The 22,628-nt window shown below is 44.6% G+C and overlaps 1 protein-coding gene across 2 annotated transcripts in view; it reads left to right on the forward strand.

The window, feature by feature from the left end:
* RAB11FIP4 (RAB11 family interacting protein 4) overlaps positions 1 to 22,628 on the forward strand; it is a 184,432-nt gene that overhangs the window by 95,069 nt on the left and 66,735 nt on the right. The window contains exon 1 of one of the 2 annotated variants that reach the window (XM_020963315.2): positions 20,818 to 21,341. The exons of the other annotated variant lie outside the window; for it this stretch is intronic. Coding sequence (XP_020818974.1) covers positions 21,312 to 21,341 — 30 coding nt within the window. The 5' untranslated portion in view covers positions 20,818 to 21,311. Of the gene's footprint in view, positions 1 to 20,817; positions 21,342 to 22,628 lie in introns of those variants that run through there. 2 annotated transcript variants of the gene reach the window in all.

A 22,628-nucleotide genomic window follows, 5' to 3' on the forward strand; every position in this document is an offset into this window, starting at 1 on the left:
CCATGCAAATAAAATTACAAGCTTAGACCCCCCCCCCACACACACACATACACACCCATAGGAGTAAGGTTCATATGATAAGTACTTGATAAATACTTGTTGGAGTAATTGGATTGGAGGAAGACTTTAGTGGAGGTCTGCCGTATCCCTGGGGGGAGTGGAGGGGGCAGGCAGACCTGAACATGTGCCAACACTGTCTGAGCTCTGACCAGAGCACGAGGCAGAGCCCCTGGGGGCCATCACCTCTCTCCATCTGAACCCTGTGCTCCTATTAACAGGGAGTAAGAGGCACTGGTTGTTTTGACAGCCTTCTCACCCTGGTGGCTCATAGAGAGGCTCGCTGTCTGCTAGAAGGGCTGGCTCTGGGGCACACCAAGGGTGGTTTGTATTTTCCTGTGGTCAGAAACAGCCTAAACCATAGAGGAGCCTCTTTTTGCAGGAGTCAGAGTGGAACTGACGCAGAGAACAAAGCTGAGCATTTATCTATGAGTCTGCAGATCCAGAGAACCTTGTGTTCAGACTTTTCCAGGGAAGGGAGGGAGCAGCAGCCCTGAGTCCCTGGAACCTGTGCCCAGTGGCCTGACATCATAGGATTTGGCCTGGCCTGTTGTCAGGCCTGCTGGGCTGTCAGTGAAAGCGGGACAGCGCAGGCCAGAAGGAGCCGGGGTCAGGAGACACGTTGGAACAGGGAGTCAGATCCGATACAGCTGCCTTCTCCTTCCATGCCCCGAGCCTCCTTCCTCCATTGCTGAGTTTTCCCCTAAATTCCCATTTTGTGGTCCAGACCAGCCATTCTTCAGTCTTTTCTTTACCACCTTCCCTCCCCCTGCCCCAAATCTTTCAGGCCCTCCCCGCTCCTTCCAGTGTAATCCCCTTGGAGGCAGGGTCTACTTTCGCCTTTCTTTGTATCATCCTCAGTGCTTAGCACAGTGCCTGACACATGTAAAGACTTTAATATATGCTTGTAGACTTGCCTTGATTTGACATGTTAGAGGGAACAGTGAGGGAGTCATTTAATAAAAGAAAGGCATTAGCTAAGTAGAAAAGTAAATAGAACACAGGACCTGTGGAGTCCATAAGACCTGTGTTTGAATCCTATCTTTGTGACCCTGGGCAAGTCGCTGTACTTCTGTTTGCCTCAGTTTTCTCATTCATAAAATGGGAGTAATAGTAGCACCTATCTCCCAGAGTTGTTGTGAGGATCAAATGAGATAATATTGTAAAGCACTTTGCAAACCTCAAAGTGTGAGAATTGTGGCTATTGATAATGATAACAAAATAATAACAAAGATGATGGACAATGAAAGGTGGTATCCATATAGAGATAATCCAAAGGATAACACTATAGGATATAGGAGATTGTGGAGTCATAGATCTAGACCCGGAAGGAGTCTTCGAGGTGGATTCTATTTTTCCATTGGAATAATGTCCCATTGGTGTTTCATTTAAGATCAAGGATTTGACCTAAGATTTTGATTTGGGACCGTATCTATGATTTTACTGGCATAGCGGCCTTCCAATAAGGAAATCTTTCTACCAGTGCAGACCAGAAATTGGTCTGCAAACTACAGTCTTAGGGAGTTGCCTGGAACACTAAGAGAGGGTAAATGGCCTGTCCAGGGTGACCTAGACAATATGTCGGAAGATGGACTTAAGCCCAGGTCTTCCTGTATCTGAGGCTGACTCTTCACTCTTTGTCTCTTGACATAAGCTTCATTTATAGATATTATCATTATTATTAAGAATAATAATAGCTTACATGCCTATAAAAACAGCTGACTTGTATACAATGTTTCATGGTTTGATAAGCCCTTTATAAACATGACCTCATCTGTTCCTTCCAAGAGCCCCCACTGAAGCAAGCAACATAAGCATTGTTACGATAAGACATCATAAGCTATTAGAACCATAAACCTCGATTGTCCCATTAGAAATGTGCTGGAGATACAAATGCATGAGTGGGCCAGGCGTGGTATTCAGAGAACCTCACCTCACATTCTATAAAGTTCAACTGTATCACAAAGTTGATGTAAATTGATGTAAAAGGGAAGTTTCACTCCCTGATGTAAAGTTGATATAATTTCCCTCACTATTATTCCCTCACCATTAAACATTTACCAACTTTGCTTACTGTCCTAGAATCTTAAAGGTCCTTCTGTGTGGATTTTAAAATTTTATTTCCCAGCAGCTAGGGTTATTAGGTCATAACACTAAATCTGGAGAAGCCATTCAGTCCAAGGGGTTCGACTAGATGAGCTCTGAGGTCCTTTACCCAGCCCAGTCTAGGAACTGGTGGAGATGAGTAAGACCTAAGAACCCATGAGTACCGGGATGGGGTCTTGGTCACATAGGATGGGAGATTTAGAGCTAGAAGGGTCCTTCATGCAACCCACCCCACTTATTTTACAGAGACTCAGAAGGATAAAATATTTTGCCCAAGGTCATAAGTGACAGATCTGAACCTACAACATACTTGCTAATGTTCTGCCTCCAAACCTGGTGCTCTAACCACTACATACTATAGTCCTTTCCATCAAGGAACTTCCATTTTTTTGTTTTGTTTTTTAATTAAATTAATTAATTTATTTTTAGTTTTCACCATTCACTTCTATAAGATTTTGAGTTTAAGTTTTCCCCCTCCCTTTCCTCCCCCTTCCCCAAGATGGCATGCAATCTGATATAGGCTATACATATACTTTCATATTAAACGTATTTCCACGTTAGTCATGTTGTAAAGAAGAATTAGAACCAAAGGGAAAAACCACAAGAAAGAAGAAACAAACAAAAAAAAGAGAGAGAGACAGAGAGAATATAGTATGCTTCTATCTGCATTCAGACTCCATAGCTCTTTCTCTGGATGTGGATAGTATTTAAAGAACTTCTATTTTAATCAGCTGAGAGAGGACTTCAGTTCTGTCCTCTGGGTTGATTTTACAGCTTGGGAAGTTGAGGCCCAGAGAGTTGAAATAACCTGTCCAACATCACACAGGTAGCAAGTGGCAGAACTCCAGGTTTTCTGACTCCCAACCAGGCACTCTTTACCGTGGGACAGTTGGCATTCTTACGACAGCCACCGCCACCACCACCCTGGATCTCCTGGCCCATCTGGGACGTTGGCAGCTGCACGGGTTTCCTCTTCGGTGCCTGCTGCTGTCACACTGCGGCTCTGTGACTCACTCCTGCTCCCTCCCTCCCCAGCTATCCTGTTACTACTACCTGAGCACAACAGGCCTCCTTCATCCTATCCCCGCCTCACTGGGCTGAAGCGCCCTCTTCACTTTCTTGTTTTTCTTCCAAACAGACTGAAACACTGGTTGAGTGTCCCGAAGGCCAAGTTCTACTTTTCCATCAACACCCTCCCCTCCCCTTTCCCTAGGGGAAGTTTCACTCCCTGAGCACCACCCTGAAAGAGAGACCACAAAAGAGACACTGTCCAGGGGAGACTCCAGCCTCCAGCCTCTCCCCATCTGTCTCTGCTCTCCTAAGTACCCTTCACACAAGTCTCTGCTCTTGGCAGCAAATCATATGGGCAGTAATAAGAGAAAAGAGGCAGTGTGTACCCCAGCCAGAAAAGAGGGGCACTCCTCTCAAGCCAGGGATCTTAGGACTCCTAGAGCAGTTGCCTTCACCAGCTTGAGGGGATTCCTGTGGTTGGGTTTTTGAGAATCATCCAGTATGCTGGGGAAAGGGTAATCCCACAGGAGGGCTTGCCTTCAAACCTGAATCCCCAAGACCTGATGGGCAATTCCCTCTGGTTTGAGTAGGATATAAATAACTCCTTGTCCTTTTACCTCCTGCCTCCAATTACCAATATGTGTAAAGAGGGTAGGGAAGGGAAGGGTATAAGTATTTATCTAGTGCCAGGTGCTGTGCTAAAACACTTTTTACAAATGTTATCTCATATAGTTCTTTCAACAATCCTCTGAAGTAGGTAGTATTATCATTCCCATTTTACAGTTAAGGAAACTGAGGCAAACAGAGGTTAAGTGACTTGCCCAGGGTCACACAACTTGTAAGTATGTGAAGCAGAATTTTAACTCACGTCTTCCTGCCATCCATTACACTGGGGACCATTTTCAGTAGTCCTGATTTATGTCTGGCCACTGGATCAGATGGCTCTGGAGGAGAAAGTGAGGCTGGTGACTTTGCACAGCCCTCCCTCACTTAAATCCAATTCGTTTGCAAGTCATGGCATCATCTCCCTGATGTCATGGTCCTTGTCAAGAACAAAGAGCAAGCAACAGCTTATCCATGGCACTATCAGCTGCCTCACACTTAGCACATAGTAGGCACTCAATGTTTGTTTCCTTCCTGTGCTGCCAAAGACGCTGAGCTGACATGGATTGGCTGATTCCAGAGGGCAGTCATTATCTCTTTGGGGCTTGTTATACCCGGAGCTAAGTACTTACTCTAGGAAATCTCTACCTCTGGAGGGATTTCTTGCCAGCTGGTTTGACCACCTCGGGCCTCAGTTCACTCCTTTGTAAAATGAAGGGGCTGGATTCCATGGCTTCAAAGATCCCATCCAATTCTGAAGTCTACGACCCCAGTGCTCTCTGTCTCTGTCTTTTGCCCAATCCGCTGCCAACCAATTCCTGGGCTGAGACAATCTACTTTCTCTCAGGCAGAGTGGGTAAGAAAGCTAAGGGTCAGCCCTTGTAACTCCCACATGACTCTGTCCCAAGGTACCCATTACCTACAGGGAGTCAGGACCAGGGGAGGGGGAGGAGAGACAAGGCTCATCAAATGCACAGAAGCTTCTTTCCCCCTAGACCCCCAGCAAAAGTTCATTCTGCTATAGTCTCTATCCTCAGAAGAGGGGAAAATCAAAGGCAAAAAAAAATTTACCCCGCCTCTCCCCCAGTCACTTTCCCTTTTTTGGCCCTTGTGTGTGGAAAAATATTAAGAATCTCTTTTTTCGCTTCTTTAGAAAGATCAAGAAACAATATTTCTTTGGCAACTGCCTGTTCATATCCTTTGATCATTTATAAATTGGAGAATGACTTGTATTCTTATAAATTTGATTCAGTTCTCTACATATTTGAGAAATGAGGTCTTTATCAGAGATACTTGGCATAAAATTTTCCTGCTAGTTTTCTGCTTTCCTTCTAATATTAGTTGCATTGGTTTTGTTTGTACAAAAACTTTTAAACTTAATTTAATCAAAATTATCCATGTTACATTTCACGATGTTCTCTATCTCCTGTTTGGTCCTAAATTCTTCCTTTTTCCATAGATCTGACAAGTAAACTATTCCTTGCTCCCTGAATTTGCTTATGGTATCAGTCTTTATGTCTAAATCATGTACACATTTTGACCTTATCTTGGTATACAGTATGAGATGTTAGAGACCCAGGGCTCCCTCTCTCCATTACAGCTTCTTCACTTGATATCTGCCAAAGGTTTTTGGATGACGGTGAAAATCAGGGACAGCCATGATGGAGAAGAGAGGAAAGGGAAATCAAGAGCTTTAGAGAGGGAACCCAAATCCCTCTGGGGGAGGCTTAACTGCTGGGGTAGGGGCAGGGATAAATATACTCCTGAGTCAGAGATTATTCTGGGTCATGGCTTGCTCATGGCCTAGCTATGGGATGGGATGGTGGGAGGTTTTATAGGTACATCTGAGAGCAGATTAAGAAAGAGGGTTTCATTCAGTATCTTCAGGGACCACCAAGTACAGAATCCAGCATAGGCGCTATGGCCAAACAGAGAATACTGTCTCTGGGGTGAGGAGAGCTAGTAATAAAGAATCAATAAGAGTTGATATTTATAAAGTTAAGATTTGTAAAGCACTTTACATTTATTATCTCATTTGAGTCATACAAGGAAAATGGGTTCAAAGAATGCCTTTGACAGTTATTCTCTGTGTAATGTTAGGCAAATTACTTTAACCTTCCTGGCCCTCAGTTTCCCCACTTGTAAAATAAAAGGGTTGGACTACAAGACCTCTGAGGGCCCTTCCAGCTCTATATCTATGTGAGACTATGATTCTAAGTCACTTAACCTCTTCCTGCCTCAGTTTGCTCATCTGTAAAATAAAGGGGCTAGACTAAATATCCTCTGAGGTCCTTTCCAGCTAGATCTATGATCCTTTGATCTTTGAATAGTTTTGGGGAAAAGGTATTGCCGATTTTACTATCATTATTTTGCAGATAAGGAAACAGAGGGTCAGAGAGGTTGAGCTGCTTGCAGGGGTCACACAGCCAGTCAAATCTCAAAAGCAGTATTCCTAGACCATCCTAGATTTGAAGTCCAGAACTCATGGGATCATCAACTTAGGGCCTGAAAGGATCTCAGAATTCATCTAGTTTGACCCCTTTATTTTACAAATGAGGAAACTGAGGCCCATAAAGGTTAAGAGATTTGCTCAAGGTAGTAAGTAGTAAAGTCAGGATTTGAATCCACATCCAAGACTGTCCATTGTGTCACACCACCAATCCATTGCCTTGCTGAATGTACTCATCTCCAAACAGAGCTGGCAGAACAGTCAGAAACCAAGTATTCTCCATGAATTCATTCAAGAAACATTTATTAAGTGCTTACTCTGTTGCCGGCCAAAGACAGACAGTAGCTGCTTTCATGGAGCTCAAGGTTCTGAGGCAGAATCGGACCAGAGGTGACATTAGCACCTAATCCCCTCCCCTTACCACCAAGGTAGGACAAGCCATCTCAGTGCCTCGGAGCACCACAATTAGGGACCTGGCCAACCACCCCATAATCGTGTCATCTGGGAGGAAAACAACCAACGTGCAACAATGGAAATATCCATATTGAATAATCATAGAGGCCCTGCTGGGAGCTATGATTGATTAAAGGCCCTGGAAGCATGAAAGGCCTGAAGCACTCAGGTTTTCATCAGATAGATAATTAAGACAGGTTTCTGACGCTCTCATTATCCTCCTTGTTAATTAGTTTCTCTTCCCCACAGCCACAGCTTCAGTTTCCTGTCATTAGCAAAGCAATGCAATAAAACCAGGGAAACTTCTGAGAAGTGATCTCACATTAGCATCAGTGCCTAGCTTTTAATCTAGGGGAATTCTGGGACCTCAGGCCTGATGTGCGTTTGGGGGTCCGAGGAGGAGGAAAGCAAACCCCAGAGTCACGGACTGCAGGGAGTGGTGGTGAAAGAGCCCTGGAGTTGAGATTAGAAGAACAGCATTGGAATCACACAGGTAACTAGCATTCTAGACAAGATCTATGAGAATCTGGGTATCACTCACACAGAGTGAAGAAGTTGGGGCCTGGGGCAGCTAGGTGGTGCAGTGGATAGAATGTTGGTCTTGGAGTCCGCAAGTCCTAAGTTTGAATTCTGTCTAATCCTGTGTGACCTTGGACAAATGATTTAACTTTCTCAACCTCAGTTTCTTCTTCTGTAAAATGGAGATAATGGCACTTACCTCATAGGTGTTGTGAAGATCAGATGAGCTTACACATGTAAATTGCTTTGCAAACCTTAAAGCACTATATAAATGCTAGTTATTATCATTGTCATTATTATTGACAAAATGAAAAAAAAAAGTCCCTAACCTCAAGGATCTCAGAGTCTCCTAGGGCCAGGAGATGCTACCTGGGGAAGTAGGATAAGGGACAGAGCCAGTTATTTCTACCTGAGGTGGTGTGGTATGGTGGTAGGGTGCTGTATTTGGAGATAGAGGACCTGGGTTGTCATGCTAGTTTTGCTCCTTCCTGCCGGTGTGGCCCAGGGCAAATCACTTCCTCCTTTTTAGACCCCAGTTACTCATCTGCAAACCTCATCTGCCAAAAAAAGATGGCCTCTCAGGTCCCTAACTCTAAATCTATCAGTAAGAAGTAGAGATGAAAAGTCTGTTCCAAGGAAATTGCCTAAGGGAAATCATGAATGTCTGTTTTGCAGAGGTTAAGGGGGACAGCACTAAAGTTTCCAAACGTTACAAAGACTCCTTAACCAAGCAAACAAAATGCTTTTTTAAAATAAATTTTTATTGAGCTTTTTTTTACATCAACAAAATTTCTCCCAGTATCCTCCTTCCCCAATCTCTCTCTCTCTCTCTCTCTCTCTCTCTCTCTCTCTCTCTCTCTCTCTCTCTCTCTCTCTCTCTCTTTTTCTTGATGAGGCAATTGGGGTTAAGTGACTTGCCCAGAGTCACACAGTTAGTGTTATGTGTCTGAGGCCAGATTTGAACTCAGGTCCTTCTGACTCCAGGGTTGGTGCTCTATCCACTGCACTCTCCAGCTGCCCTCCCTTATTCTCTTTAAAGAAAAAAAAAGAGAAAAATCAGCAAAACTGACCAACCTATCACAAAAGTCTGAAAATATGTGCATTGTATCACAATGCTGAACCTATCACACCAATCAATCAACATTTAGTACGCGCCTATTATTTGCCAACCACTGTATTAATTGCTTGGTGATACAAAAAGGCAAAAGACAGCTCTTGGCCTTGAGAAGCTTATAATCTAATGACCTCTTCTAAAAAGAGATGGGAATGGGGGATAGCTTCTCCTATCTCTTCTTTTGAGCCATGTTTGTGCTTTATAATTTTGCAACATTCAATTTAGATTTTTACGTTTTTGTGTGGTTATTTCTATTTGCATTGTAATCATTGTGTATGTTATTTTCTTGTCTCTGATTTCTTTATGTAGATTTTTTCATCCTTCTCTGTATTGATCATATTTGTCATTTCTTACAGCAGAGTAAGATAATAAGTAAGTAAATATCCTTTGCATATAGGTACAATTTGTTTAGCCATCCCCCAATTAATGGGCATTGCCTTTGTTGCCAATTCTTTGCTATCACAAAAAGTGCTGCTATCAACATTTTGGTGTATATGAAGGTTTTTTTTCTTATTAATGGCCTTGGGGCATAAGCCTATTAGTGGAATCTCTGGGTCAAAGGGCATGGTCATTATAGTCACTTTCTTAGCATAATTCTATATTGCTTTCCAGAATGGCTCTCCTGATTCACAGCTCCACCAATAATGTACCAGCATACCTATCTTTCCACACCCTGCAAACGTTAACAAGTCATATATAAATATAGATATAGATATATATGTAGTATGTGTATATATGTATGTTCTGTTAATATCTCTTAGATACCAAATCTTTATCTGAGGAATATGATATAAAAATTTTTCCTCCATTCAATAGCTTCTCTTCACATACTAGGTGCACTAATTTTGTTCAGAAGCATTTCACGTTATCTGCTTTATCTTTGGTAATTGCCTCTATCCTTTGTATGGTTAAGAATACATTGCCTGTCATCACCTACTTCTCTTCTAATTTTTTTAATAGTGTGGTGTTTAATATGAAAGTCATGAATCCATTTAGAATATAGAATGTAGAAAGTGTTGGTCTAACAGAACACTTGTTGAATAGGGCAGGCTAATAGAGGAAGATTAGTTAGGTATCTAGCAATTCAGTACCTTACAATAATACAACAATCATTAAGTACCTACTGTGTGCACTGCACTGAAAATTGAATAAGACCTGAAATGAAGATGGGGGGCCAAAGATCTTTGTCCCCAGAGATTTTCCTCCACACAGAAGTAGGCATTTTTGTCCTAAAACCAGTTGTCTCAAGTATGATAAATAACACCTTGTGCTCACACGGTGGACCATTTTTTCATGAATTCTGGTTCTGGCGCTGGTAATATCTTGTTCTGTGGCCTTAGGTCAGTTATTTCCCCTTTCTGGTCCTCACTGTCCACACCTCTGTAAGGTTCCTTACAGGTCTGACATTCTACAATCTGAACTTTGTAGTTCACTGCCCAGACTTGTTTTATTCATCCCCTTCCTCCAACTAAGATGAAAACAACACTTCTCTCTTCTTCTTCCTCTGCTTTATAGATTTAGTGAGTCATGGAAAATGTTTGTTAAGGAAGAAACCTCTGGTTTCTCACTTTTTCTTGACACCTTCTGGGTTCGGGTGAGTGAATAAAACCATCATTTACCGAAATGGTTCCCACTATCACCAATGACACCCTAACCTGTCACCAATAAGCCTGAACAAGACCTTATAAACCAAAGCTTCACAGGCACACTCTTGAGAGCACTCCTTTTCAAAGTCTTATCTATAAAGGCTCCTGGCAGCTGGACCAGGAAGACCCAGGTTCAAATCCTGTCTCCTACCTAACTCCAGCTCCAGTGCTCTATCCACTGTGCTATCCAGCTGTTTTTTCAAGTCTTTGTTACTCCCCAATAATCACGCCTCTTCCCTACCATGGAGCCCTCCTTTAAAATAAGGAGAAATACTTGAACAAAACAAAAGTGGACTTCAACCAAGTCTGCCAGTGAATGCAACATCCTGTACTGGGAGTCACACAGCCATCATGGAGAGAAGGGTAGTCATATGGAATCAGTATAGGCCACATCATTGAGCTGAACTCTGCGATATTGTAGTGTAATTTTCCTTTGCATTACGGTGGTCCCTGAATATATTGTCCTTGGTTCTTCATTCTGCATCCTTCCATGCATTTCTTCCCAAACTTCTCTGAATTCCTCATATTCGCCATTTCTACAGCACAATAATATCCCATTGCATTCATATACTAGTCTGTTCAGCCACTCCCCACTTTGTTTCTTGTTTTTTTTTTCTGCCATGAAAAATGCTGCTATCAATATTTGAACATCTATGGGAACTCCCTCTTTGACCTCTTTGGGGTCTATGTACGTGTACACCTTTCTCCTTCCTCAAATATTGGATCCAGAATGTAAGCTTTATGAGGACAAGGACTATTTGATTCTTGTCTTTGTATCTTGGGATACACAGGTCTTGGCACACAGTAGGAGTTTAATAAATGCACAGGATGCTTCCTTGTCGCTTGGGGAATGCAAATCGGTGGTAGCCTCCCTCAGTGCTTTCTGCCCTCTGGGACAGTCATGCTCCAGGAAGGGAAGGCAGTAGGAGATAACTAGTGTCCCTCATTTTTCTGGTTGGAAAAACAGGGTCCCCAAAATTTGAAAGGAATTTCCCACCTTTGTCACCCAGTGACAAAGGCCAGGTTGTCTGTAGAATCCCTGCCTCCTGTCTTGTTTGGTGTTTGAGTTACAAGGTGCCTCTTTAAATCAGCAGGGATTTTAATTTATGCTTTGCATCTCAAAGTTGGGATTAATTTATCAGGGCTGACACTGGCAGAATTAACCATCTCTCAGGATTTCTTCCGAGTCATTTCTGAAAGAGAAGCTACTTGGTGGTCGCTAGGCGGTGCTACAGTGCGCAGAATGCTGAGCCTGGAGTCAGAAAGACCTGAGTTCAAATCTAACCTTAGATATTTATAGCTGCTTGGGCAAGTCACTTAACTTGTCTGCCTCAGTTTCCTCAGCTGTAACAAGGGGATAATAACAGCACTTACCTCCTGGGATTGTTGTGAGGATTAAATGAGACAGTATTTGTAAAGCCCTTGCTACCTTACTAGAACACCATTGGTGTTTAATACATGCATGTTCTCCCCTTATTGTTTTTATTCAGTTGTTTTCAGTTATATCCCATTCTTGGTGAGCCCATTTGGGGTTTTCTTGGCAAGGATACTAGAGTGTAGAGTGGTTTGCCATTTCCTTAAACCCTTCCCGAAGCTTATTGTCACATTCATGTCATAAGAATTTGGATCTTTTTATGTCTAAGTTATGGTTGCATTCTGAACTACTGGAAATGGCAAGTGTGGCTGGCTAATGATGACATCTATCACCTTAATTACCTGGAAAGGCCAGCAGTGGTGTGCTTACACAGCTAAAACTAGTCTCAGTTGACTGGCTAATGTTAATTTTCCTTTAATCCTCCTCTTTAATGCTGTCCTTCCTCAAACTACTGTTTGTTGTTGTTGAATTATTTTTCAATCCTTTCCAATTCTTCATTTGGGGTTTTCTTGACAGAGATACTGGAGTGGTTTGCCATTTCCTTCTCCGGTTTATTTGACAAATGAGGAAACTGAGGCAAACAAGGTTAAGTGACTGGCCCAGGGTCACTCAGCTAGTAAGTGTCTGAGGCTAGATTTGAACTCACTCAAGAAGTCTTTCTGACTCCAGCGGCAGCACTCGATCCACTGTGCCACCTAGCGGCCAAACTGTTTTACTTTGCTGTCTGAGTCCATATTAGATCTCTCTAGTTTCTAGTAGATTGTAAACTGGTTGAGAGCACGGATTGGTTCGTTTTTGACTTTGTATCCAGAGATACGCAATACCTTGCATGGAGTGGGTGCTAAATAAATGCTTTTTGCATCCACTTGTGCCATTTAATGCTCAGAATAGATATTTTCTCATTTAGTTTCGCTGCTTAACCAAGTATTTTGGTTAATGTTGAGGTTAGCCAGTTACCCCACATTGCAGCGACGGGTACATTGCTCAGTCTCTTAGTGAGTGGTAGACTTTGCCAAGCAATACATTCAGTGTGCCTGTTACATAGTGTCATGATGAAAACAGCTTAAAGCAGCCACCTCTTACAATACCGGGCTAGGATCTTCGTCATCTGTGACTCTCAGAGGCTTTCTGCCTTTTCTGCAACTTCTGTTGGGTACGATGGCATTGCTCTTCAATATTCCATTAGTGTTTATCTTTGGCATCTATAAAGTCACTGGGAGGTAAGCTCGCATCACAACAGCAAAATCACATCAATGAAGTGAAAAGAATTAATCACAGTGATTTGTCTCCTGTAGATCTCTCTGAAGAGAACTGCAAAAACAAATGTTTTGGCATTTCATTCATTATTGTCCCCCTGGAAGGGAGAGCCTGGAAATCTACATAAGGAAAAAAAAAAAGCTAACCAAACTATAATGGAATTAGCCTTGGCTCTGGGATCAGGAAGCCTGAGTTCTCCTACCAGTTCTGCCATTAATTAGTAGCATGATCTTTGGTAGGTAAATCAGTTTGTTTCTTTGGGACTCAATTTTTTATTCTGTAAAATGAAGGTGTTCCATTAAATAGGAGGTTATTTACCTGGAATCTGTGAATGTGTGTGTGTGTTTTTAATTTTTAATAATTAATTATTTTTAGTTTTCAACATTCACTTCCATAAGATTTTGAGTTTTGAATTTTCTCCCCTACCCTTGCCTTCCCCTTCCCCAAGACAGCATGCAATCTGATACAGGCTCTACTTAGAGATTCATATTAAACATATTTTCACATTAGTCATGATGTAAAGAAGAATTAGAACTAATGGGAGGAACCAGGAGAAAGAAGAAACAAAACAACAAAAGAAAAGGAGAGCAAATAGTATGCTTCCATCTACATTCAGACTCCATAATTCTTTCTCTGGATGTGAAAAGCATTTTCCTTCATGAGTCTTTTGGAGTTGTCTTAGATCCTTGCATTGCTGAGAAGAGCTAGGTCTATCAGTCAGTCATCACACAATGTGGTGGTTACTGCATACAATGTTCTCCTGGTTCTGCTCATTTCACTCAGCATCAGTTCCTACAAGTCTTTCCAGGTTTTTCTGGTCTGCCTGCTCATCATCTATTATAGTACAATAGTATTCCATTACATTCACATACCACAGCTTGCTCAGCCATTCCCCAAATGATGGGCATCCCCTCATTTCCAATTCTTTGCCACCACAAAAAGCTGCTATAAATATTTTTGTACATGTGGGTCCTTTTCCTGTTTTTATGATCTCTTTGGGATACAGACCTAGAAGTGGTATTGCTGGGTCAAAGGTATGCACAATTTTATAGCCCTTTGGGCATAGTTCCAAATTGTTCTCCAAAATGGCTGGATCAGTACACAACTCCACCAACAATGCATTAGTATTCCATTTTTCCCACATCTTCTCCAGCATTTATTGTTTTCCTGTTTTGTCATGTTAGCCAATCTGATAGGTGTGATGTGGTACCTCAGAGTGGTTTTGATTTGCATATCTCTAATCAATAGTGATTTACAGCATTTTTTCATATGACTATAAATAGCTTTAATTTCTTTCTCTGAAAACTGCCTGTTCATATCCTTTTACCATTTATCAATTGGGGAATGACTTGTATTCTTATAAATTTGATCCAATTCTCTACGTATTTGAGAAATGAGGCATTTATCAGACACTGGTTGTAAAAATTATTTCCCAGCTTTCTGCTTCCCTTCTAATCTTGGTTGCATTGGCTTTGTTTGTGCAAAAACTTTTCAATTTAATGTAATCAAAATCATCCATTCTGCATTTCATAATGTTCTCTATTTCTTGTTTGGTCATAAATTTTTCCCTTCTCCATAGCTCTGACGTGTAAACTATTCCTCGCTCTTCTAGTTTGCTTATAGCATCATCAGTCTTTATATCTAAATCATGTACCCATTTTGACTTTATCTTGGTATAGGGTGTAAGATATTGGTCTATGCCTAGTTTCTGCCAAACTCTTTTCCAGTTTTCCCAGCAGTTTTTGTTAAGTAATGAGTTCTTACCCCAGAAGCTGGAGTCTTTGGATTCATCAAATAGTAGATTACTATAGTCCTTGACTGTTGTGTCTTGTGTACCTGACCTATTCCACTGATCCACCACTCTGTTTCTTAGCCAGTACCAAGTAGTTCTGATGATTGCTGCTTTATAATACAATTTAAGATGTGGTACAGCTAGGCCACCTTCTTTGCATTTCTTTTCATTAATTCCCTTGATATTCTGGACCTTTTGTTATTCCAGGTGAATTTTGTTATTGTTTTTTCTAGCTCTATAAAATAATGTTTTGGTAGTTTGATTGGTATGGCATTGAATAAGTAATTCAATTTAGGTAGAATTGTCATTTTTATTATATTAGCTCTGCCTACCCATAAGCAACTGATATTTTTCCAATTATTTAGATCTGACTTTATTTGTGTGAAATATGTTTTGTAATTGTGTTCACATAGTTCTTGAGTGAATGCTTTTTTAATATTTTAATAGAAGTCAGTTTTCCCTCATTTTATTATTTAGTAATATAATAACCAACAATTAATATTTAATTACAAATAAGTTTTAATACTACAATAAATTATAGATAATAAAATTTCAATATAATTAAGTTTTCTTTGCAATCCTATGTGTTTTATTTTATGCATTTAAAAACATTATCCTGAGAAAAAGTCTCTGACACAAGGGAAATTCTTGGTTAGATGTTCTCTAAGGTATCTTTCATTAACATTCTAGCATTGTAGGTTGTGGTCTAGTAAGCACAGGCAGTCAGGGAGAGGTGGGTTCAAGTCCTGCCTAGAGCTTGAATTATCTGTGTAACCCTGGGCAAATCAAGGCCCTGGCCTGATACATGTGGCTATATGAGTCTGGGCACATTACTGATCTCTGTAAAACCATAAAATGCAAAGCAGTGGCTAATCAGAATTGGCAGGGGAAGTTTCTTTTCCGTGAGCCCATGGAATCTCAGGTCTGGACCAAAAAAAACAAGTTGTGAAAGTTATGGTTAAATTCTGAACTACTGGTAATGTCAACCCCGATAATTTTTATTGGAATCTGGCCCCTTCATTGAATGGAAAGGTCAGCACCTCTGTGCTGAGATGGATAAAGCCGGTCTCAGTAGGTTAATGATAACGTTCCTCTGAGTTCCCCAAACTACTTTGTATCTATGAATCGGTGTTTATATTGCATTTCCCTTGTAGAATGTCATCTCCTTGAAAGCAGGGACTTTCATTTCTGTCTTTGTATGCCACCTTACCCAGCACACAGTAGGCCCGGAGTCAGTGCTTGCTGGATTGAGCCTAAGATTCCGAAAAGAAGGCCCAGAGCCCTGGAGGGCTTCCAGCTCCCCTTCAGCCCCCCTGCCCGAAGGCTGGGCTGAGCCTAGAACCAGGGGACTATGAGAGCCCAGGAGGAGCCAGCCTCTGGTAACGGCAGCCCTCACCACATCCTCTGCACTGCTGCAGCCCCACCCCTCCCAAGCCACATTCAACATTCCCCTACCAGGTCTAGTCTCCCAAACTGCAACTTTCTTCACAACACCCCCAAGCCCCGACTAAGCAGTGCCGGCATTAAGGCACCGAACCTTCCGCCACCCAAGGCCAGGCACTACCTTTCTCCTCTCCTCTTTCCTCCTCCTCCTCCTTTCTCTCTTTCTCTCTTTCTTCTCCCCTCCCCCTTCTTTAATCTCTCCTCTTCTCTCCTCCCTTCCCTCCCCCCACAATCATAATTTCAAGTCAAGGCTGATTCCATCAGTGCCACTCCCCAAGTGCCAACCATTGCTCAGTTAAGGACAGTCAATCTCTTAGTGGAGCTCACACCCTATGGCCACAAGGAGGGAGGAAGGAATAAAGACATTTACATGAGTTGTAATTATTTCAAGGGGCCCACAAGGAGCTCTGATACTGTGTTCTCTGATGCTTCTGTGGCCATAGCTGGCCAGTGTTTTGCTTGGGGCAGCTGATGGCCTTAAGTATCTCCAATGTCCAGATGATCATTAGCTTTTGATGATTCCTGAACACATTCTGCTCAGGAGTCAGACCAACTCCCATTCCTCGTTTTCTCTTACCCAGACTGTTACTGTTTTGCCAAATGGTGGCCCCCAGTATGTCCTAAGCTCATAGGTCAGTGGCTGGAAGGGACCTCAGGGCCATCTAATTCAAGGACTCATTTTATAGAGGAGAAAACTGAGGCTGATGACAGTATGCTTTGTCCAAGGCCACAAAAGTTAGAAGGATCAGAGGTAAAATTTGAACCCAGGACCTCTGACTCCCCAGCCAGGGCTCTTTCCACCATACCACACTGCCTCTTGCCATCTTGGCCCTCACTTGACCAGTTGCCTGGTTTCCACCTAGTCCCCAGTGGGCTCTGGAAGAGATGACAGTGAGACAGAGCCATCCACTCTCAACTGGGCTCTCTGCTTCAAGGCAATCCTTTTACTTTTTCCTGATCAACTCTCCATGCCCCACCCCACAGGTTGTGATCTAAACCTTCTCTTCATTCCTCAAGCCACATATACCAACCCAACTCTTTTCCTTCTCAGCAGAAACCTTTGCCTCATACATCTCTGAAAAAAGTGAGGCCATCCATCTCCTCCTCAGCTCCACACTTGAAACCATTCCAACATCATACCTCTCTCCAGAATCCAGGGAAGAGGAGCCCCTTCTTCTTATATATGTATTTTATAAATATATATTTTTTAGGCAATTGGGGTTAAGTGACTTGCCCAGGGTCACACAGCTTGTAAGTGTCAAGCGTTTGGTCTGAGGTTGAATTTGAATTCAGGTCCTCCTGACTTCAGGGCCGGTGCTCTATCCATTGCGCCACCTAGATGCCCCAAGGAGCCCCTTCTTCTTGCCACCAGCAACCCCTCTACTTGTTCCTTTGACTTGAGCCCCTCTACCATCCTCCAGGAGGCTGCCCTTCAATTGTCCCCTTTCTCCTCCCAATTTTCAATCTCTCCTTATCCACTGGCTCCCGTCTAAGCCCTTCTACCATCCTCCAGAAGCCTGCCCTTCAATGATCCCCTTTCTCCTCCCAATTTTCAATCTCTCCTTATCCACTGGCTCCTGTCTAAGCCCTTCTACCATCCTCCAGGAGGCTGCCCTTCAATGGTCCCCTTTCTCCTCCCAATTTTCAATCTCTCCTTATCCACTGGCTCCTGTCTAAGCCCTTCTACCATCCTCCAGGAGGCTGCCCTTCAATGGTCCCCTTTCTCCTCCCAATTTTCAATCTCTCCTTATCCACTGGCTCCTGTCTAAGCCCTTCTACCATCCTCCAGGAGGCTGCCCTTCAATGGTCCCCTTTCTCCTCCCAATTTTCAATCTCTCCTTATCCACTGGCTCCTGTCTAAGCCCTTCTACCATCCTCCAGGAGGCTGCCCTTCAATGGTCCCCTTTCTCCTCCCAATTTTCAATCTCTCCTTATCCACTGGCTCCTGTCTAAGCCCTTCTACCATCCTCCAGGAGGCTGCCCTTCAATGGTCCCCTTTCTCCTCCCAATTTTCAATCTCTCCTTATCCACTGGCTCCTGTCTAAGCCCTTCTACCATCCTCCAGGAGGCTGCCCTTCAATGGTCCCCTTTCTCCTCCCAATTTTCAATCTCTCCTTATCCACTGGCTCCTGTCTAAGCCCTTCTACCATCCTCCAGGAGGCTGCCCTTCAATGGTCCCCTTTCTCCTCCCAATTTTCAATCTCTCCTTATCCACTGGCTCCTGTCTAAGCCCTTCTACCATCCTCCAGGAGGCTGCCCTTCAATGGTCCCCTTTCTCCTCCCAATTTTCAATCTCTCCTTATCCACTGGCTCCTGTCTAAGCCCTTCTACCATCCTCCAGGAGGCTGCCCTTCAATGGTCCCCTTTCTCCTCCCAATTTTCAATCTCTCCTTACATCCTGGGTTATGTAGCATTGTTGTTTACAAATATGCACAAGTCTCTGCCATAAAAAAAAACTTTCCCTTGATCCTTCCGTCCCCTCAAGCTATATCATCCTATACCCCTCCACAGCCAAACTCCTACAAAAAGCTGGCTGCAGTAATTTCCTCCACCCTTTCAGCTCCCACTCATTCTTTGCCTTTTGCAAATGTAGCCTCAGTGGCCTCTCCAAGGTGACTAGTGATCTTTCATTCGCTAAATCCACGTCCTTTTTTGTCTTTCAAGTCTGAGGGCTCTGCAACATGGGATGCTGGTGAGCACCCCTCCCCCCAAACACTCTCTCCTCCCTGGCTTTTCCTGGCACTGATCTGGCCTGGTTCTCTTTCCACCTACCAGATGTGCACTTCTCAGTCTCCTTTCCTGGACCATTATCTATAACATACTTCTAGCTGTGAGTGTCTGACATTGCTCTGTTCTGGGCCCTCTTCCCTACACTCTCTTTCTTACTGATTGGCCCTCATGGATGGGTTCGGGTATCATCTCTATCCTAGATCTACATATCTAGGTCAATACTTTCTCCTGAACACCGGTCCTGTGCTGCCATATTGAATCTCTCCAACTGGATGACCTATAAGGATCTCTAACTCAGCGTACCTAAAACAGAACTCATCCTTCCCTCAAACTTTCCCCTTTTCCTAATTTCCTTGTCTTTTCCAAGGCACCCAGGTTCAAAAGCCCAGTCATCCTTGACTCTTCACTCTCCCTCTCCCCCCTCTACATTCACTCAGTTGCCAGGTCTATTGTCCCTCCCTAGTATCTCTGGAATCCATCTCCTTCTTTCCACTCCTGAAGCCACTCTAGTTCATCATCTCCTGCTGGAGACTATGGCATCTGCCTCCTAATTGTTCTCCTTGCCTCCTCTTCCTTTTCCCTCCATTCATCATGCCTTTAAGACATACCAATCAGGTGACCCTGGGCAAGTCACTGAACCTCTATGGGCCTCAGTTTCCTAATCTGTAAAAATAAGGGGATTGGTCTAGATAGCCTCTGAGGTCCTTTCCAAATCCAAGCCCATGATCCTTTTTAACTTTATAGGTTCTGCAACTTGGAGAGGCTGGGTGATTTGCCAGGAATCACTCACCCAGTATGAGTCAGATGCAGATCTTGAACCCAGATCTTCTTGAGGCCAATACTTCACTACTCTACCTGCTTGATTATTTGTGTAAAAGCTGTATTTCTAGCTTTAGCTGACTTCCTTCTGCCACCCACCTGTTTGTTCAGCTATTTTCAGTTGAGTGTGATTCTTCATGACTCCATTTGGCAGTCTAGGCTAAGTCTTGTGGAAATAGATACAAAAGTGAAACGAGTCAAAGACCTTATATTTTGGGAGGGGCAGGTAACATGTACACAAAGGGCACAGCATGTCCCATCTCCTCAAACCACGACACCCCCCCCCCCCTCCAGTAATTCACTGTGATCTGGTGAGGGGATGGCCCAATGACTGAGTTGGAGCAATTTGGAAAGGCCTCTTTAAGGAGGTGTCATGTGAGCTGAGCCTTGACCCGGACAAGGGGTTCCAAGATTCAGAGGTGAGAAGGGAGGGAAAACATGGGGCCAGGGGACTGAGTTTGGCAGAGGTATGGATGGAGGCAGAAGATGACTCGAGGAATCTATTTTTTAACAGAAAGGCAACGGGAAGTTTCTTGAGTTATTAAATTAATCGAAGACACAAGCGATTAGGAAGGTAAATTGCTTACTGTTTTTTGTTTGTTTTTAAGATGCTCAGCAAAGCAACTAAAGGATCGTAATCTTTTCGGGATTATGCGAATCCCTAGATCTTTTAAATGGTATGGATAATTGACAATCGAATGTATTTCGTGGTGTTTTTTTTTTTCCTTTTGTAACTTCTGAGTCAGGAAGACTTTGGATCAAAGTCCTGCCTGACACCAACGGGCAGTCATACTGACACCGTGGCTGAATCATTTAAAGTATCGGTGCCCCCAAACAATTCTCCAAAGACTATACCTGGTAGAGAAGTTTCTGATCTACCCTAGTGGAGGGGATTTCCTCATTGGGAATTCGTTACACAAATGAAATCAGAACTGCTCTCCTCTTTCCCCCTCCCCCGACTTAAAAACAAACTAATATTCGAAGATCATAGACTGGTCGAACTAGAAGGGACTTTAGCAATCCTTCTCATTTTATTACAGAAAAGGAAACTGAGGCTCGGAGAGAGGGAGGTGATTTGCCTAAGCCAACCAGGGGCAGAGCAGGGCAGGGGAACAAAGTCCCAGCCTCTTGCCTCCCAGGCCCGCGGTGTTTTCATTTCCCCGCGTCTGCAGCCTCTCTTCAGGCCCCACCCTTAGGAATTCTGCAGATACAGGTAACGCAAAAAATAGCAAGGCGTGGTTTTCTCCGCCGAGCCAAGGCACTTTTACTGGGAACTGCATGCGGACAAAAAGGGGTTTTGCAGAGGATTCGCCTGACAAATAGGTACTGATGGGGGTGGAGTGGAGGAGGGGCTGGGAATTAACTTTCCAGCGCAGTACTCAGGCTCGGGCCACTCTGCTTGAGTCCAAGCCCGGAGCTCCACCCTCGGGGCGAGCTCCTGGCCACTTAAGCCCCGCCCCCTCCCGGCAGTCAGTCAGCCTGGGGCTCCGCAGCCACCTGCCGGCCCCCCTTGGTCCCCTGGGTTGCCCGCAGTCTTTACCTGGGGCTGGCCTGCCCACCTGAGCCCCGCCCCGTCCAGCTCTAGACCCCCAGCGCTTGGCTCTTCGCTACTCGCTTTGGGGCCTCCCACCCAGGGGCGTTCGGAGGCCACGCCCCTTTCGAATCCCAACACCCTAGCGCCCTGTGATGTCACAGAAGCTTTGATACAAAGAAACCTTCGGCCCACGCGGGTCGCCCCAGCAACGGGAGAGGGTGGGGGCGGGGCCGGGACCGGGGCAGTCGCCGCCTTCAACAGTTGCGGAAAGGACTGGGAAGAGTAGAAGGAGGAGGAACAGGAGAAGGGAGAAGCAGGGGAAGATTGTTCCAGGCTGTACGCACGGCATCCTTCTCCTCCTCCTGGTACTGCCGGGGCTGCCTCCTGCCTCCGGGGCTGCGGAATGCACTCGCCCCCAGCTCCTCCGAGCCAGGTAAGGTGGCCTGCGGCAGCGCCGGGCTGGGGGGCTGGCTGAGCGCCGTGGGACCTCCGGGGAGCAGCGGGGGCGGGGTACACCTTGCCCGGCCCGGGGTTCCCCGAGCGCCCGCGGGGAGCGAGAAGTTCCTGGTTCGTTTGCAACTTCTGCAGTCTGGCATCGCGGGGACGCTCGCTGCCCTCTCTGGCCGGGAGCCCGCCCCTTGCCGGGGGGAAGTTGCTTCCTTTCCTCTCCGATCGGCCTGTACTGGCTGCCCTGGGGAGGCCGGGGGCACGGTCCGGTCGGAGCCGGCCTGGGGTCAGATTACGTGACTCCGAGTTGGCGCAGGTGCTGGGCGCGGGATTTGCCCCGAGCTTGACTCGAGCCTGCCTCGGTTGGGCCAAGCTGGTCCACCCTCTGCTGAAGCTCTTTGGGGGGGTGGGGGTAGGAGAAAACACCCCCTTACACACTCCCCCACGCCACTCTCCTGCGCGGGGCAGCACTAAGGAAGAGGTAGCCCTGCAGACAGCAGGGGCCCGGCTGCGTCTCCTTGTGGATTAGAGCATGGGGGCTCGGGATGTGTGTGTCTGTGTGTGGGGAATGTATATTGTGCAGAAGAAGCAGCTAGAGAGAGTACTCTTAGATACCCCTAATCCCCCCTTCCCTCTCCACACACACTGAACACCCTCCTACAGGGTCCGCATCCTTGAAAAAAAGTCACGTTTTTCCTGTATGTAGAGGTTTGGTTTGAAATGACCCGCCTCCCATCACCCCTTACACAGACCCCTGTGTCTGGGAGTAGAAAACCCTCACTTAATCCTGGGGAAGAGGGCCCCTAGCCCTCTTAACAGCTAAGCCCCCTTCTACCGTCCCCCACCCCTTCACCTGCTTGGCATCTTGCCCCGGGCCGTGGTATAGAGCAGCGGTTGAATGAATGATTGTTGCTCTTTGTAGCTTCCTTGTCCGTTTACCAGTAACTCGTTTTAATTTCTGCCTCTTTTTATCTTTGCATCCTATTAAATGCCTACTGTGTGCAAGGCACTGTACAATATGCTGGAGACGTTTTTGTTGTTGTTGTTATTATTTTCTTTTATTTTTTGGCCAGAACCTGCAGTTTCGTTGGTAGAGAATGAAGGCGATCGGTTGCTATTGAGAAATTAAATCACTCAGTCAGTCATATAACCTGTATGTGTCAAGAGTTGAGACTTGAACCCTGGGCGTCCTGACTCAGTCACTGGCTCTATCCATTCCCACTGTGCTGGACAGCATTACACCCCAAGCCGCCCCTGTGCTCTAGGCGTTTAC

Source organism: Phascolarctos cinereus, unplaced genomic scaffold (assembly GCF_003287225.1).
Source record: "Phascolarctos cinereus isolate Bilbo 61053 unplaced genomic scaffold, phaCin_HiC Scaffold_5;HRSCAF=322, whole genome shotgun sequence".
NCBI classification, from domain to species: Eukaryota; Metazoa; Chordata; class Mammalia; order Diprotodontia; family Phascolarctidae; genus Phascolarctos; species Phascolarctos cinereus.